At 39.4% G+C, this 25,385-nt stretch overlaps 1 protein-coding gene across 2 annotated transcripts in view; it reads right to left on the bottom strand.

Annotated features, from left to right (window-relative positions):
- The window catches only part of LOC112228439 (opioid-binding protein/cell adhesion molecule), a 330,385-nt gene that overhangs the window by 82,941 nt on the left and 222,059 nt on the right, over nucleotides 1-25,385 (bottom strand). For both annotated transcript variants that reach the window (XM_024393765.2, XM_024393764.2), the window contains one exon: nucleotides 2,485-2,720. In XM_024393765.2, coding sequence (XP_024249533.1) covers nucleotides 2,485-2,720 — 236 coding nt within the window. The remainder of the gene's footprint in view (nucleotides 1-2,484; nucleotides 2,721-25,385) is intronic.

The following is a 25,385-nucleotide window of genomic DNA, read 5'->3' as shown; positions in this document are numbered from 1 at the left end:
TGTATGTATTGGGATTGTAGCTAGTGGGGTTATCTAGCAAAGTCTATGGCTGTCTGGAGTGGTTCTCAATCAGAGGCAGGTGTTTATCATTGTCTCTGATTGGGAACCATATTTAGGCAGCCATATTCTTTGAGATTGTCGTGGGTGATTGTCCTTAGTGTCTTCATTCCTGTCGCTGTGTTAGTTGACACAAGTATAGGCTGTTTCAGTTTTCATTACGTTTATGTGTTTGTAGTGATTCGTGTTTACGTTTTGTTGATTAAACATGGATCGCAATCTACACGCTGCATTTTGGTCCGACTCTCCTTCACACCTAGAAAACTGTAACAGTTTTTGAAAGAAACTCATTTTTTGTCCATTAAAATAACATCAAATTGATCAGAAATACAGTGTAGACATTGTTAATGTTATAAAATGAATATTGTAGCTGGAAACGTTTTTTTTTTTTAAATAATGGAGACTGATTTTTGGAATATTTACATAGGCATACAGAGGCCTACTATCAGCAATCATGACTCCTGTGTTCCAATGGCACATTGTGTTAGCTAATCCAAGTTGGTCATTTTAAAAGGCTAATTGATCATTAGAAAACCCGTTGGCAATTATGTTAGCACAGCTGAAAACTGTTGTCCTGATAAAAGAAGCAATAAAACTGGCTTGACCTCTTGCTCAGTTGTGCACTGGGGCCTCCCACTCCTCTTTCTATTCTGGTTAGACAGTTTGTGCTGTTCTGTGAAGGGAGTAGTACACAGTGTTGGACGAGATCTTCAGTTTCTTGGCAATTTCTCACAAGGAATAGCCTGCATTTCTCAGAACAAGACTCGACTGGCGAGTTTCAGAAGAAAGTCTTTGTTTCTGGCCATTTTGAGCCTGTAATCAAACCCACAAATGCTGATTCTCCAGATACTCAATTAGTCTAAAGAAGGCCTGTTTTATTTCTTCTTTAATCAGAATAAGAGTTTCCAGCTGTGCTAACATAACTGCAAACAGGTTTTCTAATCATATATTAGCCTTTTAAAATGATACACTTTGATTAGCTAACACAACGTGCCTTTAGAACACAGGAGTGATGGTTGCTGATAATGGGCCTCTGTACGCCTATGTAGATATTCCATTAAATATCAGCCGTTTACAGCTACAATAGTCATTTACAACATTAACAATGTCTACACTGTATTTCTGATCAATTTGATGTTATTTTAATGGACCAAAAAATTGTTCTTCTTTAAAAATCAAGGACATTTCTATGTGACCCCAAACTTTTGAGCGGTAGTGTATATATTAATACAAGGAATAAAATACACAATAATGGAGCTATATACAGGGAGAACCAGATCAATGTGCAGGGGTATGAGGTATTTCAGGTAGATATGCACATGAAGGCAAGGTAAAGTGACTAGGCATCAGGATAGATAATAATACGAGTAAAATAAAGTACAGAGTAGCAGCAGCATGTAATAAATTAATGACATATTATGAAGAGTAATTATACAGAGTAGCCGGAATTCCTTCCAATGATCTGTTAATTACAGTTTGGAATAATGATTTAAGTACAGTAATTTGTTCTGTGTTCACAGACTGAACTCTTTCTTTATTTATATATATAAAGCCGCTGCAAATTTTTAAAGTAAATAACTGGCAATTATTTTATTATTTATTTATTTTATTTTCCCAGTAATTAGTGTCAGGGCTAAATTCAATAGGTTAATGAATAACAGATTGTTTTCTTAGAAAAAAGTTGCATTTTCAAATAAGACAATAAAGAACCCTTGGGGACTCTGTTGCGCAAGAAATAGACATTGCCGAATGTCTAATGTCAATTATTTTAGGATTCCATGCATACTGTCGTTTGTTGTGGCATTAGTCCCATTCTAAATGCAAGATCTTACATGATAAAAATCTGTCTCGTCCGTAGTTAATCTTGTTCAGTTTTAATTAAACGTCAAATGAGTGTGTCTACATGATCTGTACCACTAAAGCCGACAAAGGGAAGTGGTGCTAATTGTTTTTGGAAACTGAGCGAGAAGAAAATTGAGTTCACTGTAAATGATAACAAAAGTCCAGGTATCGACAGCTGATTTAGTAAGCCCTTGCACTGAAACGGGGCCACGGTATTCTCCAAATTGCTGTGTCCCCAAATCAATATCTATCAACGATCTGAAATTAAACCTAGATTAAATCCCAATTTCATCTCAGGGAATCACGTTTGGCAAGTTTCAGATAATTAGATCATCCTGGCAAAGGCGACTAAGAAGTTTTCCTGCTCTTTATCTCTCATGCCTTCCCACTGGTTAAGTCAAAACAATCACAGCCCCGAGTTTGAAATATGGCATCTGTAAACTTAACACTAAAGTCAGTCAGACTACCAAGCAAAGACAGTGATATCTATTCAGCCCTATGCATCTAGAAGGAAAATTGACAAATCACAAACCACAAGTGAACTATGTAAATGGACAGAATCTGAGAGAAGAAGAAGTGCTGTACCTTGAACGATGAGATGCACTTTGGACGATTTGGGTTTGTTGCTTGTGAGGATGGAGCACACGTAGGGCCCCTCGTCGTGTACATTCACATTCTGGATCTTTATGCTGTACTCTGTCACGGGTGTGTTGTCCATTCGGACCACTCGAGGGTCCAGAGACCACTTGTCAGCCCCCGCGTAGAGAATGGTGGTGCGGTTGAGCCAAGCCACCCGCGATACCTTGCTATCCACAGTACATCTGTGAGGAAAACAGAAATAACAGAGAGGATGAGTGTTATGCATTCCAGCATATTTTTACAGTGTTCTATTGTGTCCATTCTGTTGTGAAGCACAATCGAGTGATGGTCGAGTGATGTCTGACCGACCAAATCAAATGTTATTTTTCACATGCGCCGAATACACCTTACAGTGAAATGCTTACTTACAAGCCCTTAACCAACAATGCAGTTTTAAGAAAATACCCCAAAAAAGTAAGAGATAAGAATAACAAATCATTAAAGAGCAACAGTAAATAGCAATAGCAGGGCTATATACAGGGGGTACTGGTACATAGTCAATGTGTCAATGTGCAGGGGCACCGGTGGAGAGGTAATTGAGGAAATTATGTACATGTAGGTAGAGTTATTAAAGTGGCTATGCATAGATAATAACAGAGAGTAGCAGCAGCGTGGGGGGCGGCAATGCAAATAGTCTGGGTAGCCATTTGATTAGTTGTTCAGGAGTCTTATGGCTTGGGGGGGGTAGAAGCTGTTTAGGAGCCTCTTGGACCTAGACTTGGCGCTCCGGTACCGCTTGCCGTGCGGTAGGAGAGAGGACAGTCTATGACTAGGGTGGCTGGAGTCTTTGACAATTTTTAGGGCCTACCTCTGACACTGCCTGGTATAGAGGTCCTGGATGGCAGGAAGCTTGACCCCGGTGAAGTACTTGGCCATACGCACTACCCTCTGTAGTGCCTTGCGGTCAGAGGCCGAGCAGTTGCCATACCAGGCAGTGATGCAACCCGTCAGGATGCTCTCGATGGTGCAGCTGATGCTGCTATTGTGTGAAGATGTGGCTTTTGTATGAAGTTTTTGATAAAGTAAGACCTCAGGATTTCTATTACAATATAGGTTAGCAGTGTTCTTCAATGCTGTTGCTGGGGACCCACATGATGTACAGGCGTTTGTTCCAGACCAATAGCAGCACATCTGATTCAACTAACCACCATGCCCTTGAGCATTTCAATCAAGTATGTTAGCACTGTAATGGGACAACAGCCTGTCCCCAGGACCTTGATAACATAGCTGACTACTTTGAGCTCTCCCCGAGTACCCCAACTGCACACATTTATGTTGTAGCCCCAGACAAAACACCCGAGGTCGAGTGATGAGGTGTGTTCAGTTCACTTGATGATCGTTTGCTACGTTGCGGAACGGTTTGTACTAAACGCGCTCCGGTACCGCTTACCGTGCGGTAGCAGAGAGAACTGTCTATGACTTGGGTGACTGGAGTCAAAGACTTCCTCTGACACCGCCTAGTATATAGGTCCTGGATGGCAGGAAGCTTGGCTTCAGTGATGTATTGAGCCGTACGCACTACCCTATGTAGCGCTTTATGGTCGGATGCTGAGCAGTTACCATACCAGGTGGTGATGCAAATGGTCCGGATGCTTTCGATGGTGCAGCTGTAGAACTTTTTTGAGGATCTGAGGAACCATGCCAAATGTTTTCAGTCTCCTGAGGGGGAAAAGGTGTTATTGTGCCCTCTTCTTGACTGTCTTGGAGTGTTTGGACCATGATAGATAAAAAAAATTATATTAGGGAGTGGGTCAGCTTTAAAATTACACATAGATTGTTGTTTCCAGCAATGTAATTGGTCTGCATAATTTCCAATCCACCATATATTTTTGGGGTAAATATATATATACATAAACATCCATACACACACGTGTGTCAGCCAATACATACATACATACATACATACATACATACATATACTTTTTATATATATATATATATATATATATATATATATATATATATATATATATATATATATATATATATATATATATATAACATCCATACACACACACACATATATATACGTGTGTTTGCAAGTTCAAATCTGTCGTTCTGCCCCTGAACAAGCGGTTAACCCACTGTTCCTAGGCCTTATTTGAAAATAACAATTTGTTCTTAACTGACTTGCCTAGTAAAATAAAGGTAAAATAAATCAAAATAAAATATACACACATACCATGATAATTTGTTGGTGATGTGGACACCAAGGAACTTAACACGCTCCACTACAGCCCCGTCAATGTTAATGGGGGACAGTTCAGCTCTCCTTTTCCACGATCATCTCATTTGTCTTGCTCACATTGAGGGAGAGGCTGTTGTCCTGGCACCACACTGCAAGGTCTCTGACCTCCTCCTTATAGGCTGTTTCATCGTTGTCAGTGATCAGGCCTACCACTGTTGTGTCATCAGTAAACTTAATGATGGTGTTGTAGTCGTGCTTGGCAATGCAGTCGTGGGTGAACACGGAATACAGGAGGGGACTAAGCACGCACCCGAGGGGCCCCGGTGTTGACGATCAGCGTGGCAGATGTGTTGTTGTCTACCATTACCACCTGGGGGCGGCCCGTCAGGAAGTCCAGGATCCAGTTGCAGAGGGAGGTGTTTAGTCCCAGGGTCCTTAGCTTAGTGTTGAGCTTTGTCGGCACTATGGTGTTGAACGCTGAGCTGTAGTCAATGAACAGCATTCTCACATAGAATGTGTCCAGGTGGGAAAGGGCAGTGTGGAGTGTGATTGAGGTTGGGGCGGTATGCGAATTGGAGTGGGTCTAGTTTTCTTGCTCTATCATACTGGGCACATAGCATGAGAGATACACAGATTAAATAAAAACACTAGCACTGCAAACACTCAGAACAAAGAGAGCATTAGTGCCTGGACTTTGCAGTCTCCCTCTTCAAGCTCCCCTTCCGAGACTGGCTGCCTGTTGAGAACAAGTGACAGGCTGAACCTCCCAGAGCAACCACATCCTCAATATTCCACACACCAGAATTCAGTATTTTAGTCTATGATTGCCATGTGAGTGTACAAAAGAATCTGTGAAAATAATATAATGATTAACTGTACCAAGAAAACATCAAAGTTGATGTATTAAAAATCTTAAATATTGCCATGTTGGTTTTCACAGCTGTTTCACAAGGTGTCATTATTGTACATTAAGGTATCCTTTGATGGTATTTATTTGTTTCACATTATTCATTGTTGTATCCGAGGACCTACAATAGATATGTATATATTCAACCACAAAGGTGTACTAATGAGCTATGCGAGAGAAGAAAATGAATCATAATAGAGGACTACTGAAATGATATTATTATTCTATTCACTCCGTCAATTAGGTTAGTATTGTGGAGTAACTACTATGTTGATCCGTCGTCAGTTTTCTCCTATCACAGCCATTAAACACTAGCTGTTTTAATGCCCATTGGCCTCATGGGGAAATCCCTGAGTGGTTTCCTTCCTCCCCGGCAACTAAGTTAGGAAGGACGCCTGTAGCTTTGTAGCGACTGCATGTATTGATACACCATACAAAATGTAATTAATAACATCACCATGCTCAAAGGGATATTCAATGACCCCTTTTCGTTTTACCCATCTACCAATAGGTGCCCTACTTTGCGAGGCATTGGAAAACCTCCCTGGTCTTTGTGGTTGAATCGGTGTTTGAAATTCACTGCTCGACTGAGGGACCATACAGATAATTGTATATGTGGGGTACAGAGATGTTAAAATTATGTTAAACACTATTATTGAAAACAGAGTGAGTCCATGCAACTTATTATGTGTCTTGTTTAGCACATTTTTACTCCTGAACTTATTTAGGCTTCCCATAACAAAGGCGTTGAATACTTATTGACACAAGACATTTCAGCATTTATTTTTTTATTAATTTGTAAACATTTAGAAAACATAATTCCACTTTGACATTATGGGGTATTGTATGTAGGCCAGCGACAATACATCTCGATTTAATCCATTTTAAATTCAGGCTGTAACACAACAAAATGTTGAGGTGTGTGAATACTTTCTGAAGGCACTGTACATTAGCATCTATTTTCATACATTCAGTGTGTCTATTGATTGGTGGTAATATTTGGCTTATGAATTGATTTTATGCACACTCAACATCAAATGACATACATGAGGCTCATTAGAAATGATTCAAGCATTCTATGGAAACAAAATGTATGCTTAGTATTTTGCAAATTTATTCTGTCACAATTATCATGATACATTGATTTAAATGTCAGCACCTGTGCTAAATTTCACAATGAGAATGTGCGCCAAGTCCGATTTGCATATCCTTGGCATTCTCCAGTAGGCATGCTTTGTGGAAAATTCAGTCAAACCATTTATTTGAAAAAGAGAGAAGCCTCAACTGATTTCTCTCTGAGTCCCCAAGAGAACTGGTGGTAACAAACATGTGATTTGTATTCAGGACAGATTATTGGATCCTAACCTCTTTGCCTAACCTTCAATCCAATGAACTTCAGTGGAGGAATATCATAATGCTCATAATACCAAATCGACTTCCAGCGCATACCAAATGGGGACAAGGAAGAGCGAGTCTCCGTGGGCATATATCAAAACTATTGGAGAACTGTACAATTTGTGATGCAAATCTAAGACTAATGGTTAACGTGAGTGACTGAGTTCTTCAAAAAAGTATTACCGAAGGAAAAGCGAAGTAACAATATTCAACAGTAAAACAAAAAAAGTTATATTCATGACAAAAGACCAATAACCTTTGCTCTGTCCAGCAATACAGCCTATTGGAGTGTTTTAGTTCAGTGACCCTTTGTTCGCTTTACAACAAAGAGGAAAGCTTGCCTTAAAGGTTGTTTTGAAAGATTGGTTGTGCTTTTATTTAACTGACATGATAAATAACTTACCATGGATTGCCTTATGATCTGTAAATGGTTATACCATCAACACTACCCGCTACATTCATTAGTCAACTACCTCTCCTTGGCATGCAGTTACTAAGTTGTCTTAGTAACCAATGTTCACATGTATTTCATTAAGTTAAAGAAGACCGATTAGATGGACAGAGAGAACAGTATAAATCCTCCCGCTTCCCTTAAACCAGTTACTACTACCTTTGCTGTAAAAGTTTGTTTCTTGTTGCAGTTGACAACAAAAGCCTAGTGGTTAGAGCGTTGGGCTAGTAACCGAAAGGAAAGTCCAAATCCCCAAGCTGACAAGGTACAAATCTGTCGTTCTGCCCCTGAACAAGGCAGTTAACCCACTGTTCCTAGGCCGTCATTGAAAATAAGAATTTGTTCTTAACTGACTTGCCTAGTTAAATAAAGGTAAAATAAAATTAAAATTGGCAGTAAGTTGAATATCTACAGAGCAGAGATATCCAACACTGGTCCTGGAGAGCTACTGACGCCTTCAGTCTGGACCATGCTGAGTTTAATCCCTCTTCTTGTAATTTAAATACTATAACCACTCAAGTAATAAAATATTTTGACTGAAATACTTACAGGAACATCACATATGTTGTTAATCTAAATAACGGAAATAATGTTAAATCACATCACACTGTGACCACTTTTGTCATGAAAATAGTGCTCTATTAATATTCATCATTGTTCCATGAGAAGGTCACGCGTGGTTGTGGCATGTGTATTACTTTTACTCCAAAAACAAGGCAGAAAAATAATACAACAAATAATTATGATGAATTATTCATTAGGTATTCATTTATTCAAGAGAAAGGTCAGCAGTGTTGAATGTGTACACAGTCTCGCTGCATGTTACTGTATTATCACAATTAATGATAGGGAATCTATGATAGCTGTCAGAGCCACTTGTAACCCGGTGTCAAGGCTTTTGCTTCACAGTACAATGGTGGGTGTCAATGTGAATCGCTGATAGCACAAACCGTCAGCTTTAACTGTGTTCACCACATTCAATCATTATTTCAACAGGATTAAATGGCTGTTACCAGGGTAAAACATGGAGATGTGAAGTGTATGGAATGTTTGTAACACAACAAATAACCCATAGTTTGGGAGTATTCTGCGCTTTAAACATTTAAATAAATGTTGCAAAAATATGCAAATATCGCTTAGTTCAGATCACATGATTCCAGTATAGGCCAGGTAGTACAATGCCTAGTTGAATTATGTTTCTGATGAACTACAGTACGAGTGCAAACCGTAGCAAACCCCTCCTTCACAGAAAAATTCAGACACATCACAAGGTCAAAAGAGGAAAGCTAGCCTTTAAAGAGTAGTTCACTATTTTACAACTTGATGTTAGATGATTCCTCGCCCTGAAAGTAGTCTATGGGCCAGCAGAAGTGTAGGCAATGTATTGGAACTAGAGGTTGAGCGATTAATCGGAATGGCCGATTAATTAGGGCCGATTTCAAGTTTTCATAACAACCGGAAATGGGTATTTTTGGGCGCCGATGTGCCGATTATTTTTTAGATATATATTTTTTACACCTTTATTTAATCTTTATTTAATGAGGCAAGTCAGTTAAGAACACATTCATATTTTCAATGACGGCCTAGGAACGGTGGGTTAACTGCCTCATTCAGGGGCAGCAAGACAGATTTTCACCTTGTCAGCCCGTGGGATCCAATCTTGCAACCTTACAGTTAACTAGTCCAACGCAATAACGACCTGCCTCTCTCTCGTTGCACTCCACAAGGAGACTGCCTGTTACGCGAATGCAGTAAGCCAAGGTAAGTTGCTAGCTAGCATTAAACTTCTCTTATAAAAAACAATCAATCATAATCACTAGTTAACTACACGTGTTTGATGATATTACTAGATATTATCTAGCGTGTCCTGCGTTGCATATAATCTGACTGAGCATGCGTTTTGCCAGCAGCTCTTCGTTGTGCGTCAAGCATTGCACTGTTTATGACTTCAAGCCTATCAACTCCCGAGATGAGGCTGGTGTAACCGAAGTGAATGTTTCATTATTTACTTGAGGCTAAATTGATTTATTGACGTATAATATTAAGTTAAAATAAGTGTTCATTCAGTATTGTTGTAATTGTCGTTATTACAAATAAAAACGTTATTTTTCTTTTTAAATAGGCCGATTAATCGGTAGCGGATTTTTTGGGTCTTCCAATAATCGGTATCGGCTTTGAAAAGTCATAATCGGTTGACCTCTAATTGGAACCATTGACAACCACAAAAGTAAGCAGTTCTCAATGATACCAAACACTCTGACGTCGCTTGGCAATGACTGCATTCACAAACAAAAGTCTTCCCTCCCTTTTTCCCTCTGCTTTCCTCAGCTCACACCCTCTTGTTTCTAAAATAACTATGTCATTTTGAGATTGTGTTTCGACTGCTGCAGTGAGGACAGCCATGTCTGTACGCCATCCAGTGTTGCTGCCTCTCCATTCGTCCCTAATGACTACAGTATGAGCTCTTACACCATAAATCCTTTTAACTGGAGCGGACATCCAGCAGGTTTTTACTGAGCCTATCAATTCTGTATCCAGAGGCCTCCATCAAAAATATGGCGGTGAACTCGAGCAAACCTCCATGTGTCCCTTGATAATAAGTGTTACTTATTGTGCCCTCAACTCTTCATTCAGGAATCAAGGCTGAGACAGATACTTATACAGAGCTCGCCTACTGCCACAGAGACCAAGTCGAACTTGGACACACAGTTAAATAAACAGCCAACAAAATCATCTGTTCCAGGGGGACATTGAAAGGTGATAGATACCGCAGAATAACGAGTTGATAAAAAGTAGGGGAGTGATGTCTGTGCTTCAACGGTGTTTGCAGAAACCAGAAGGCCACTGTTTTGCACCCCAAGCAACATTCTCATTATTGACTACGTGGGCTGGGCTCTTGCCTTGGCCTCTAATTGTGAGGCCACATTGCCATCGTACACCCTGAGCTAACAAAGTGTCAGCCACCTGAGTGGGGGGATATTTAATAGAATAACAACTATTCTGCTCGAGATTCCATATCACCATCCAACAGACAGACGCCATATTTACAGTATACAAAATCATCCTTAACTCTTCCGTTCATCTAATAATCATATAAGTTATATTAGACACCATACAGTATTTACTTTAATTCATACGTTATGCATTAAACAGTAAAACCCAGTAAGTTATGCAGTAGAGAACATTAAACTACAATTGAGCAAAGCTCCATGGGAGTACTTTGGTCTGGTACATCAGTTAATGATGTCTTTCATGGTTTAGTGATAGTGAGTTGAATTAAATACAATAACATTCATGTACTGTGTTTTTCCTTGAGAGAGCTGCAGGGAGAGAAATATTTAGAAATATTAACAATTAACATTCTATGAACCAGGATATTTAAAATGTACTGTTTGTTGGCATGGCCACTCATTGATTCAACAGACAAAAAATAGCCTAAATTGACACCCTTAATCATTACGGGAACACAGCATGTGGTCGGTCTTGAGTTGCCAGCTACAATAGTAGAAGCAATTGTTCCTAAGTCTTAAAATGACCTAAAATGAATTCCAATGGCAATATATGGCAATAGAACTCCAATGGAAATAGTTAGTTAAATAGTTAACCAATTTCTGTATTTAACCTTTATGCACTAATCTCTTTTGACATATCACATACAGTGCCTTCAGAATGTATTCATACCCCTTGACTTAGTCCACATTTTGCCGTGTTATAGCCTGAATAGAAAGCAACTCCAGTGTAGATTTGGCCTTGTGTTTTAGGTTATTGTCCTGCTGAAAGGTGAATGTATCTCCCAGTGTCTGGTCGAAAGCAGACTGAACCAGTTTTTCCTCTAGGATTTTTCCTGGGCTTAGCTCCATTTCATCAATTCTTTATCCTGAAAAAGTCCCCAGTCCTTAACGATATACTATAATGTGATGCAGCCACGTGCTTTAAAATATGGAGAGTGGTACTCAGTAATATATTTGAGGCAAATCCAATACAACATAACACTTTGTATTCAGGTTAAAAAGTTAATTGCTTTGCCATATTTTTTGCAATATTACTTTAATGCCTTGTTGCAAACTGGATGCATGTTTTGGAATATGTTTTATTCTGTACAGGCTTCCTTCTTTTCACTCTGTCAATTAGGTTAGTATTGTGGAGTAACTACAATGTTGCTGAGCCATCCTCAGTTTCTCCTATCATAGCCATTAAAATCGGTAACTGTTTTAAAGTCACCACTGGCCTCGGTGAAATTCCTGACCGGTTTCCTTCCTCTCTGGCAACTGAGTTAGGAAGGACGCCTGTATATTTTGTAATGACTGTGTGTACTGATCCAAAGTTTAATCAGTACCTGCAAAACACCAGCCTCAATGTCAGCAGTGAAGAGGCGACTCCGGGATGCTGGCCTTCTAGGCAGAGTTGCAAAGAAAAAGCCATATCTCAGACTGGCCAATAAAAATAAATAAAATAAATAAAAGATTAAGATGGGCAAAAGAACACAGACACTGGACAGAGGAACTCTGCCTAGAAGGTGAGCATCCCGGAGTCAACTCTTCACTGTTGACATTGAGACTGGTGTTTTGCGGGTACTATTTAATGAAGCTGCCAGTTGAGGACTTATGAGAAATCTGTTTCTCAAACTAGACACTCAAATGTACTTGTCCTCTTGCTCAGTTGTGCACTGGGGCCTCCCACTCCTCTTCTATTCTGGTTAGAGCCAGTTTTTGCTGTTCTGTGAAGGGAGAGGTACACGGTGTTGTACGAGATCTTTAGTTTCTTGGCAATTTCTCGCAAAGAATAACCTTCATTTCTCAGAACAAGAATAGACTGACGAGTTTTAGAAGAAGGTCTTTGTTTCTGGCCATTTTGAGCCTGTAATCAAACCCACAAATGCTGATTATCCAGATTCTCAACTAGACTAAAGATGGCCAGTTTGATTACTTCAAGTTGTTCTAATCAGAACAACAGTTCTCAGTTGTGCTAACATAATTGCAAAAGGGTTTTCTAATGATCAATTAGCCTTTTAAAATTATAAACTAGGATTAGCTAACGCAACATGCCATTGGAACACAGGAGTGATGGTTGCTGATAATGGGCCTCTGTACGCCTATGTAGATATTCAATTAAATATCAGCCATTTCCAGCTACAATAGTCATTTACAACATTAACAATGTCTACACTGTATTTCTGATCAATTTTGTGTTATTTTAATGAACAAAACAAATTGCTTTTCTTTCAAAAACAAGGACATTTCTAAGTGACCCTTTGACCCTTTGTGAACTTTTGAACAGTAGGCTATATATATACATATATATATATATACATACCTTTGTCATATATATCTTTGAAATTATGTATATAAAAGTACCATGTATTTAGTATGCAAAATGTAATATGTAAAATGTATGTATGTATACGTAACAAAAAAAACTTAAAACAAGAAATATATATTTTTGTCCTTGGAAGAGGGGGATATATTTGTTACTTGTATTTTTTCCTTGTCTTATTATTTTTCTATTAATTCGTTATTTTTCTATTTTTTTCTCTGCATTGTTGGGAAGCAAGCGTTTCACTCTTAGTCTACTACACCAGTTGTTTATGAAGCATGTGACAAAAACTTTTGATTCGATTTGAAATAGAACTCCAATGGCAACGCAACACTGTAGTGTAAAATGACCTGTCAAACTGTCCATTTACATTTCCTTTTGTTACATGGTTTTAGTACATTATAAAGTCATATTACGCTTCAATGTTGTTTACTATGGAATTCTAAGCTGTAAATCAGTGTCTCTTACTCCTACAATATTGTTCCATCCTGATTTGAAAATCCGACTAGACAGCAGCATCAATTTGTGGTAATTTGCTTGCGAATAAACAGCATGAACTGATTTTTACAAAATGTTTAGACTGATTTCGGTGTCCTCACATTTTCATCTCCCTTGTGCCACTTTAATGTCAGGTTGCGGAACCTCCTTGCAGTTTAAACTTCCCAAACTGATTGACTTCAGCATGCTTCAGTATGTTAATAGCACTACTGGGAAATCTAAATTGTTGAACATTATTAATGGCCAAATGCAGATCCAATTTGGAGACGTCTTGAATAGATAACAAATAAAATAGAGAACAAACCTGGCACAGCAGTGGCATAAAACGTTAGGGTGCAAGCAAACATATTTGGTTTCTAAAGATAGAAATACCTTGTTGCTAGCATTATTATTATTATTTTTGATGGGATATTGCTTCATAGCAACATCTTATGTGAAACCCAATGTAAAAAAAGATATGTATCTGCAGGACATGGATACTGACAGCTGGAAATATGGTAATATTAGGAACAGGATGCATTAGAAAGATCTCCATTTACCTGCAAAAAAAGACAGAGTCAGACAAACAATGTCTTCCAGAGCCTCAGATCCTCTCTCACTAAATATCCTTGTACAAGAAATGTTTTCACTCCAGTACAATGAGTGTCCCTTTAATTGTTAATCATTAACATGATGTTGGAGAAATCTTCAAGCATACGCCTCCGTCCCTCTGTCGGGCATGTTAAAAAGCTACAAGTTTTCTCAAAATGATGTGTACTAGCCTTCTTCTTATTTATATGTGGACTACGGATCTAAGATATGGATAGTGGACTATGGATCTAAGATATGGATAGGTCACCAAGTCGCAGCAGAAGACTTTTAGTGATTGCAGATCATTGTCAGGAGCCCAGGCTGCTCCCAGAGCCCCAGCAAAGAGATAAATGATAGCCTGGCTCTAGTTGCTAGGTGGATTGATGACCGTCATTACATTGGCTGCAACGTACGGCAGCAACTTTGTTGGGCTCCCTCAGACAAAAGAGACATATAAATGATCTCACAACTATCTGGCGAGACAAACATGATGGAGCCTGGGCTGTGTCTGAAAACATTACTAACCATCAAATCCTTGCTTCCAACATCCTTGTTTCCTTAATTCCTCTCAAAAGTCATTGGAGGAAAGGATCGAAAGTACCTCACTGGGACCACCTCTTCCAATGAGCTTTGAGAGGAATTAAGGAAACAAGGACAGAGGAAACAAGGATAATGTTTTCAGACACAGCCTGTCGGTCTACGTAAGGGGAAGTTATAACATAGCCAGACAAAACAATGACAAAAGACAATCAGGTTAAATTAAATAGCAGTTTGCTAATCGAGAGCCTTCAATTCTGTTTAAAATAATTAGCTAATGTCAGAGTGGCTAATTACCAGCCCTGTCTATTGTAATATGTATTGAGGAGGAGGCAATGACAAGAGGTGCTTTAAAACATCAATACTCATTGTGAGCTTGATTTGGGCATTAGTTTGAACTGTAATTATAGTGTACCTGTGATTATCTCTGAACTCCCTGTGTTGGTCTGTAGCAGGCCTTCCCAAACTGGGGGGTACGTGCAATGCCGTCGGGGGTACGCCAAATAAAAATGTGATTCACATTTATAAAAATAAATAAATATAATAATCTTTACATTTTCAAACAATACATTTATATTTTCCAACGGGGCTATACATTTGGGTTAGGTTTTTTTCTCGTCTGAGCAGCCTCGTTTCACTGCCAAAAATAAAATTAAACCATCTAGTGTTCAGCGAAATAACAATACAATGTCAAATACAGGTAGCCTAGTCAAATAATTAACATCCAATCACATTAACCGTTACTCTCTCATGGGAATTCCACTAACGGTCCGTATGTAGCCAAATGTAGCTGCGGCTCATGTTGGTATCTGTACTGATGGCGCAAAAGCCATGACAGGGAGACATAGTGGAGTGGTAACGTTTGCGCAAGCAGTTTCTCCCGACCCCACTTCGGTACACTGTTGCATACACCGAGAGGTTCTTGCTGCCAAGGAAATGCCTGATAGCTTGAAAGAATTTTTGGACACGACAGTGAAAATGGTTAACTTTGTTAAAACAAGGCCCCTGAACTCTTGTGTATTTTCTGCATTATGCAATGATATGGGCAGTGACCATGTAACACTTTTACAACAAAGTATTGACAGAACTGAGAGACGCTGTTTTATTATCAAATTTTCACTTGTCTGACTGCAAAACGATTGACACTGTTTTTTTTCGCCTGAAATCTGAAACTAGGATTACAGGGATCTTAGTTTTCAATTTACTGACCGCAGAGTCTTTCCTTCAATTTTCACATGTCTGACTGCTTGCATGATATAGCGCACCTGAGTTTCAATTATGCAGGTACTTTTTCAAAACAGAAGACACAAACAACTGGCCTTTGTTATCCCATTCTGGGTGATGTTTTTCATTGAAATTGCAACAAGCCTGAAAATGATCTGAAACTACTAGCAGATTACAGGGACTCTCAGATTATCCTGCCTTGGGAAATCGCACTGTTAAGACACTGATGCCCTTTGCAACCACGTACTTATGGGAAAGTGGTTTCTCGGCCCTCACTAGCATGAAAACTAAATACAGGCACAGACTGTGTGTGGAAAATGATTTAAGACTGAGACTCCGTTATGTGCACCCTTTCAAGCACACCCTTCTCATTAACCTGTGGTGAGTTATTCACAATTTCGATGAACAAATAAGGTTTTATATGTAAGATGGTTAAATAAAGAGCAAATTTATTCATTATTATTATATTATTATTTGTGCCCTGGTCCTATAAGAGCTCTTTGTCACTTCCCACAAGCCGGTTTGTGACAAAAACTCACACTCATTCTTATGTTTAATAAATGTATATGTGTATATGTATATGTGTGCCAGGCTTACAATTATGGCAAAAAACAACATTTGAGAGTGTGCTGACCCTAGTGCTAGAAGGGGTACGCAGCTGGAGGTTGAATGTTTGAAGAGGTACGGGACTATAAAAAGTTTGGGAACCACTGCTTTAGAGCATGACCCCAGAGTGTAGGGAACAGAGATTCTGTTTTCCATTACCAAACACAAGACAACACACTAGACAAAAGCACATGGTTTCAATAGTAAACAGCCACTAACTTCTTGGTGACTGGGGGGCAGTATTGAGTAGCTTGGATGAATAAGTTGCCCAGAGTAAACTGCCTGCTACTCAGCCATAAAATCTAGAATATGCATATTATCAGTATATTTGGATAGAAAAGACTCTGAAGTTTCTAAAACTGTTTGAATGATGTCTGTGAGTATAACAGAACTCATACCTACGTGTCTGGTTAGACTGTAAACTCTCCTTCCAGACTCACATCAAACATCTCCAATCAAAAGTTAAATCTAGAATTGGCTTCTTATTTCGCAACAAAGCCTCCTTCACTCATGCTGGCAAACATACCCTTGTAAAACTGACCATCCTACCGATCCTCGACTTCGGTGACGTCATTTACAAAATAGCCTCCAATACCCTACTCAACAAATTGGATGCAGTCCATCACAGTGCCATCCGTTTTGTCACCAAAGGCCCATATACTACCCACCACTGCGACCTGTACGCTCTCGTTGGCTGGCCCTCGCTTCATACTCATCGACAAACCCACCGACTCCAGGTCATCTACAAGACCCTGCCAGGTAAAGTCCCCCCTTATCTCACCTCGCTGGTCACCATAGCAGCACCCACCTGTAGCACACGCTCCAGCAAGTATATCTCTCTGGTCACCCCCAAAACCAATTCTTACTTTGGCCGCCTCTCCTTCCAGTTCTCTGCTGCCAATGACTGGAACGAACTACAAAAATCTCTGAAACTGGAAACACTTATCCCTCTCACTAGCTTTAAGCACCAGCTGTCAGAGCAGCTCACAGAATTCTGCACCTGTACATAGCCTATCTATAATTTAGCCCAAACAACTACGTCTTCCCCTACTGTATTTATTTATTTATTTTACTCCTTTGCACCCCCATTATTTCTATCTCTACTTTGCACATTCTTCCACTGCAAATCAACCATTCGTGTTGATTATTATTTTATTTTTTTGACTTGCTATATTGTATTTACTTCGCCACCATGGCCTTTTTTGCCTTTACCTCCCTTATCTCCTCATTTGCTCACATTGTATATAGACTTATTCTTCTACTATATTATTGACTGTATGTTTGTTTTACTCCATGTGTAAATCTGTGTCGTTGTATGTGTCGAACTGCTTTGCTTTATCTTAGCCAGGTCGCAATTGTAAATGAGAACTTGTTCTCAACTTGCCTACCTGGTTAAATAAAGGTGAAATAAATAAATAAATATGGCAGGCGAAAACCTGGGAAATCTGAGGTTGGTCGTTTTTCAACTCATTCCCTATTGAAGAAACAGTGGGATATTGGTCATGTTGCACTTCCTAAGGCTTCCCCTAGATGTCAACAGTCTTTAGAAACTTGTTTTGAGGTTTCTACTGAAAAGGAGGGGCTCATAAGGGCTCTTTGAGTCAGTGGTCTGGCAGAGTGCCACAAACTCATGACGCTCGTTCACGTGAGAGGTAGCTCGTGTTCCATTGCTTTTCTACAGAGAAAGGAATCCTCCGGTTGGAACATTATTGAAAATTTATGTTAAAAACATCCTAATGATTGATTCTATACATCGTTTGACATGTTTCTACGGACTGTAACGGAACTTTGACATTTTGACTGCTCCTAGTGAACGCGCTTCGTGACTTTGGATTTAGCTATTTGGACATAAATGGACATTATCGAACAAATCAAACATTTATTGTGGAACTGGGATTCCTGGGAGTGCATTCTGATGAAGATCATCAAAGGTAAGTGAATATTTATAATGCTATTTCTGACTAATGTTGACTACACAACATGGCGGATATCTCTTTGGCTGGTTTGGTCTCTGTTGTTTATCTAAAAGTTCCATGTATAATAGTTGTATCTTTTATCAATGTTTATTATGAGTATTTCTGTGAATTGATGTGGCTCTCTGCAAAATTACCGCATGTTTTGGAACTACTGAACATAACACGCCAATGTAAAATGAGATTTTTGTATATAATATGCACTTTATCGAACACAACATACATGAAGTCCTATGAGTGTCATCTGATGAAGATCAAAGGTTAGTGATTCATTTTATTTTATTTATTTTTTTCATTATATTTCTGCTTTTTGTGACTCCTCTCTTTGGCTGGAAAATGGCTGTGTTTTTCTGTGACTTGGTGGTGACCTAACATAATTGTTTGTCGTGCTTTCGCTGTAAAGCCTTTTTGAAATCAGACACTGTGGCTGGATTAACGAGAATTGTTTCTTTAAAATGGTGTAAAATACTTGTATGCTTGAGGAATTTTAATTATGAGATTTTTGTTGTTTTGAATTTGGCGCCCTGCACTTTCACTGGCTGTTGGTGGGGTGGGACACTTCCGCCCCGAATATCCCAGAAAGGTTAAGGGTGGTCAAACCATGCATTACTACTTCAGGGCAAATGCCTTCTGAAGGTGAAGGTAACTGGCTTGTGGACTCTGAAAACAGAGCATCGTTTTTAGTCCAAAGCAATGGTTCGTTTTAAAAGGTCTGTTCATAACTTAATCTGTGTACTATTTATGACAGAAGTAGGATTATTATATTCACTATACTGTATTTTCTATAATAAAAAATATTAAGTTGAAATTAAACAGAGTTGTGATTTTATTACAGAACCCTTCTTTCTCAAGGATGAATTATGGAGTGCCCTTTCCTAATTATGTAGAGTGAACACATGACACTGAGCATAACGACAGTGTCATTTGTCAAGTCCCGGACAAATCTAGTCCAATGGAAAATACTAGATATGTGCTCCACTGGTGGGCTGTCTGTAGGGAATACAGCTGAATGAGGAATTTTACAAGTGAAGCAAGAAAACCATCAAATCTTCAATACACCTTTTCACAGAATGATTGGCTTCTGTTGTAATGTGAAAATGGCAGTCCAATCCTAGATCCCTCTAGATCTGTCAACAAAAGAAGGGGGTTTGAATTATCTTGTACGATATATCAAGCTATGAGGCCATGTGGGGGCTTTGAGTCTGTTTTGCTATACATGATGGCTAACTAAAACCTGTTTATGTTGAAGTGCTGGTCGAAGAAGTAGAATGTTTGTGTATGTTATAATATTTATATAGGTCAGGATTCAAACCTGCTACTTCACTATGGACAAAATCCTTAATTAGGATTTGGCTCTTATACAGTATGTGCACCCTCTAGTTCAGGGGTATTCAACTCTTACACTAAAAAGTCAGGAGCCTGCTGTTTTTCTGTTCTATCTGATAATTAATTGCACACACCTGGTGTCAAAGGTCTAAATCAGTCCCTGATTAGAGGGGAACAATGAAAAAATGCAGTGGAACTGGCTTTGAGGTCCAGAGTTGAGTTTAAGGGCTCTAGTTGCTAGCTTAGTGATTTGCTAGCCTAGGTACTTGCTAGCTCTGTTACTTGCTAGTTACTATCTAATTTACTTGCTAGTTCCTAGCTTAAAGGCTAGCAGACAGACCAGCCAGCTAACATCTGTTTTCAGGGTTCAGCTATTGCATTATCATCACAATAGACCAATGACAATCAAACCTCACAACCTTCACTTCTACTGCTCCTATTCTTTAGCATTCTTCTGAACTCCTTTCTGTATTCTTACATAATGTGACAATCCATATATCTTGTCCTCAAACAGATGAAAATGTATTCAGGTATTTGTGATGATAGGAATTTGACAAAGAGAGATTAATTTTGTCACAAACATCTATATTGGGTTTTGAAATTAGCCATCCTGGCAAAGCACGGAACACAATGGCTCTCCAGAATAAGCAGATAGTAAGTAGCTTTGGGATTTTCATGGCTCATGTGCATAATGGCTGCGTTTGCACAGGCAGGCCAATTCTGATATTTTTTTCCCTAATTGGTATTTTGACCAATCAGATCAGCTCTGAAAAAGATCTGAAGTGATTGGTCAAAAGACCAATTAGTGCAAAAAATATCAGAATTGGCCTGCATGCGCAAACGCAGCCATGGGGGCTCACAATATCCCAGTCTTTGAGCATCATAAGAATATGCTTTGATGCACGCCTGAAAAAGCAGCAGAAAAAAAGCATCTTAAGCATCCAAAAATGATTAACTACATGTAATGATAAAACATCTATTCAGCTGTGCCTTTAATTCAATTTAACTGTTTTTCACTGTTCAGCTACTGTAATTAACCAATTCCAGCTACATTGTGTACTGGAATCCCCCGCACTGCTCCAAAGCAAACTGTGAGTTTCAAGTGTTACCATTTTGTTTTTCCTTTCTCGCTGCTAGAACATGGGGTCTCTGTTGTGTTTCACCAACATTGCTTAATGATTCTTAACTAATTCAGAAAGTTACAATGTCTGTAATTAAGGAGAAGCCGAACCAAGATTCAATGTGATTTAGATTATACATACACTGCTGGTGCTTGATTCTAATCTGCTTACATTTCATTGGCTGTCTGGGACTACTGATGCAGTAAATCTTCAAATAGCCTTGAAGAGTCATTGAATGTGTACTTACCAATTGTATTTTAGTTCCATGTGTACAGTTTTCAAGTCAAAATCTGTACCTAGTGTCAAGGTATAAGAATAAACTTTAAGGCTCATATATATATATATATACAGTGGTTTTGGAAAGTATTCAGACCACTTCCCTTTTTCCACATTTTGTTACGTTACTCTAAAATGGATTTCATTTAAAAAAATCCTCTACACATGAATCTACACACAATACCCCATAATGACAAAGCAAAAACAGCTTTTTAGAGATGTTGTAAATGTATCAAAAATAAAACTAACTGAAAAAGATGATTTACATAAGTATTCAGGCCCTTTGCTATGAGACTTGAAATTGAGCTCAGATGCATCCTGGTTCCATTGAAACTTGATTGGAGTCCACCTGTGGTAAATTCACTGAATTGGACATGAATGGAAAGGCACACACCTGTAAATATAAGGTCCCACAATTGACAGTGCCTGTCAGAGCAAAAGCCAAGACATGAGGTCAAAGGAATTGTCCTTAGAGCTCCAAGATAGGATTGTGTCAATGCACAGATCTGGGAAAGGGTACCAAAACATTTCTGCAGCATTGAAGTTCCCCAAGAACACAGTGGCCTCAATCATTCTTAAATGGAAGAAGTTTGGAATCACCAAGACTCTTCCTATTGCTGGCAGCCTGGCCAAACTGGGCAATCGGGGGAGAAGGGCCTTGGTCAGGGACGTGACCAAGAACCCGTTTGGTCACTCTGACAGACCTCAAGAGATCCTCTGTGGAGATAGGAGAACCTTTCAGAAGGATAACCAATTCTTGTTGCACTCCATCAATCAGGCCTTTACGGTAGAGTGGCCAGAAGGAAGCCGCTCCTCAGTAAATGGCACATGACAGCTCGCTTGGAGTTTGCCAAAAGGCACCTAACTCTCTCAGACCATGAGAAACAAGATTCTGTATACCTCTGGCCCTTCTTTGGACACTGTGTTAACTAACCTCCAGACGAGCTTCAGTGCCATACAACTCTCCTCGCGTGGCCTCCAACTGCTCTTAAATGCAAGTAAAACTAAATGCATGCTCTTCAACCGATTGCTGCCCGCACCTGCCCGCCTGTCCAGCATCACTACTCTGGACGGTTCTGACTTAGAATATGTGGACAACTACAAATACCTAGGTGTCTGGTTAGACTGTAAACTCTCCTTCCAGACTCACATTAAGCATCTCCAATCCAAAATTAAATCTAGAATCGGCTTCCTATTTAGCAACAAAGCATCCTTCACTCATGCTGCCAAACATACCCTCGTAAAACTGACCATCCTACCGATTCTCGACTTCGGTGATGTCATTTCCAAAATAGCCTCCAACACTACTCAACAAATTAGATGCAGTCTATCACAGTGCCATCCGTTTTGTCACCAAAGCCCCATATTCTACCCACCACTGCGACCTGCTCATTGGCTGGCCCTCGATTCATACTCGTCGCCAAACCTACTGGCTCCTAGTCATCTACAAGTCTCTGCTAAGTAAAGCCCCGCCTTCTCAGCTCACTGGTCCCCATAGCAGCACCCACCCATAGCACTCGCTCCAGCAGGTATATCTCACTGGTCACCCCCAAAGCCAATTCTTACTTTGGCCACCTTTCCTTCCAGGTCTCTGCTGCTAATGACTGGAACGAACTGCAAAAATCACTGAAGCTGGAGACTCATATCTCCCTCACTAGCTTTAAGCACCAGCTGTCAGAGCAGATCACTGCACCTGTACATAGCCCATCTGTGAATAGCCCATCCAACTACCTCATCCCCATACTGTATTTATTTATCTTGCTCCTTTGCACCCCAGTATCTCTACTTGCATATTCATCTTATGCACATCTACCATTCCAGTGTTTAATTGCTATATTGTAATTACATCGCCACCATGGCCTATTTATTGCCTTACCTCCCTTAATTATCCTACCTCGTTTGCACACACTGTACATAGACTTTTTCTACTGTATTATTGACTGTATGTTTGTTTATTCCATGTGTAACTCTGTGTTGTTGTATGTGTTGAAATGATTTGCTTTATCTTGGCCAGGTCGCAGTTGTAAATGAGAACTTGCCTACCTTGTTAAATAAAGGTGAAATAAAAAAATCTGGTCTGATGAAATCAAGATTGAACTCTTTGGCCTGAATGGCAAGCGTCACATCTGGGGGAAACATGGCACCACCACTACGGTGAAGCATGGTGGTGGCAGCAGCATGCTGTGGGGATGTTTTTCATCAGCAGGGATTGGGAGATTAGTCAGGCTCAAGGAAAGATGAACGGAGCAAAGTACAGAGAGATCCTTGATGAAAACCTGCTCCAGGGTGCTCAGGATCTCAGACTGGGGTGAAGGTTCACCTTCCAACAGGACAATGACTCTAAGCACACAGCCAAGACAATGCAGGAGTGGCTTTGGGACAAGTCTCAATGTCCTTGAGTGACCCAGTCAGAGGCCGGACATGAACCCGATCGAACATCTTTTTAGAGACCTGAAAATAACTGTGCAGCGACGCTCCCCATCCAACCTGACAGAGCTTGAGATGATCTGCAGAGAAGAATGGGAGAAACTCCCCAAATACAGGTGTGTCAAACTTGTAGCATCATACCCAAGAAGATTCAAGGGTGTAATCGCTGCCAAAGGTGCTTCAACAAAGTACTGAGTAAAGGGTCTGAATACTTCTGTAAATGTAATATTTCAGTTTTTTTATTTATAAAATTGGCAAAAAAAAATCTAAAAACCTGTTTTTTCTTTGTCATTATGGGGTATTGAGTGTAGATTGATGAGTGGGAAAAACAATTTAATCAATTTTAGAAGGAGCCTGTAATGTAACAACATGTGGAATAAGTCAAGGGGTCTGAATACTTTCCAAATGCAGTGTATATCTTGTCTAAATGGCCTACAGTAGAGCAATGATCATGAGAGCATCTACTGTAGATACAGTGTATGTGCTAAAGATGGAATCCACTGTAGGGGAAACAGCGCCACAGACCGAACCACGGCCATTATCATTTTTGTAATAATAATCCATTGGATTTGATTGGCATTTTTTATTGGTGCTCCAAGTACTTTAAATTGTATGGAGAAAATCACCTCATCCACTACCAATATGCAACACCCACCAGCCATGGCATCCTTTTTGAGCTATCACATTGGAGAGGTGCAAAACAGTGTGGTTACTGCTGCCACTGATAGTTCAAATTAGATACATAATTGGTAACCACAATGGTATAAAAGTTCACAAAACAAAGCTGTCAAAACAGCTGGGATGGTGGACACAGAGTTATACTGTATGACTTTCTACTGAGTCAATATTTTGCTGGCTTGCCACCACTGCTGAATGCAGCCTATTGTTTGTTATTGCTCTTGGGTCTCGTCTATGCTTCATTCAGATTGGTGTCATGCAACTGCATGGCCACACCAATATATACACAATACATTTGCATACTGTATACAGTATATAATCCTGACCGTGTAAAACAGTGGTATCCAAATTATTATTATATATCCACTACCGTTCAAAAGTTTGGGGTCACATAGAAATGTCCTTGTTTTTGAAAGAAAATGAAAAAAATGGTCCATTAAAATATAATAGATCAGAAATACAGTGTAGACATTGTTAATGTTGTAAATGACTATTGTAGCTGGAAACGGCTGATATTCCATAAAATATCTACATAGGCGTACAGAGGCCCATTATCAGCAACGATCACTCCTGTGTTCCAATTGCACGGTGAGTTAGCTAATCCAAATTTATGTTTTATCTCCAGCATGCAACAATTTTTAAAAAATGCACCACAACATGAAATGTCATGTACCCAGTACTTCCAATTGCAACATCATTACTTTGTTTTTACCACACAACCAGTGATCTAAAGTTTAAATAATATTTTACACAAAATTATATGAACGAGATAGCAACAAAAAGCAAGCTGTAGAATAAAACAAAAAGTCCACTCACCATTATGATTATCCTTTAAAAACGAAGTCCATTCTATTGTCCTTTATGAAATGGGCAATGGCAGGTTCATATAGCTTGTCTTCTGATTTTATTTTTCGATTGTGATCAAAGGGCTGCCAGTCACGCCTGTCCAGTGGTATTCCTGGAATATGTCTTGATCCTTTTTAGTGTAGAAAATGTTTTTGCTGGCATATTTCATCCAGTAGCTTTGTTCGTTTGACAAATCTTGAGAAAAACGCTGCTAGGCCACAAAAAAATGAGAAAAGAAATCTTGCATTCTTTTAGTTGACCGGTACCTTGTGACATCGCCAGATTAAGAATGTGCGCATAGCAATGAATGAACAGAGTTTGCAGTATAGTTTCTTTCATCTTGGCTTGTACTCCGTTTATACCAGAGGCCATGACTGCGGCCCAATCGTAACACTGTGCCACAACTTTGGCCGTGCATTCACACTCCTCTAAAAAGCTGATAATTAGGGCAGCAAACGCTTCTGCCTGTTTATCCTCAGTTACATCCTCACATTTGAAAAACTTTTCCTTC

The sequence above is a fragment of the Oncorhynchus tshawytscha genome, linkage group LG30 (assembly GCF_018296145.1).
Source record: "Oncorhynchus tshawytscha isolate Ot180627B linkage group LG30, Otsh_v2.0, whole genome shotgun sequence".
In the NCBI taxonomy this organism is placed as follows: Eukaryota; Metazoa; Chordata; class Actinopteri; order Salmoniformes; family Salmonidae; genus Oncorhynchus; species Oncorhynchus tshawytscha.
The sequence above is the reverse complement of the archived record's forward strand: the minus strand, read 5'-3'. Positions and strand labels throughout refer to the sequence as shown.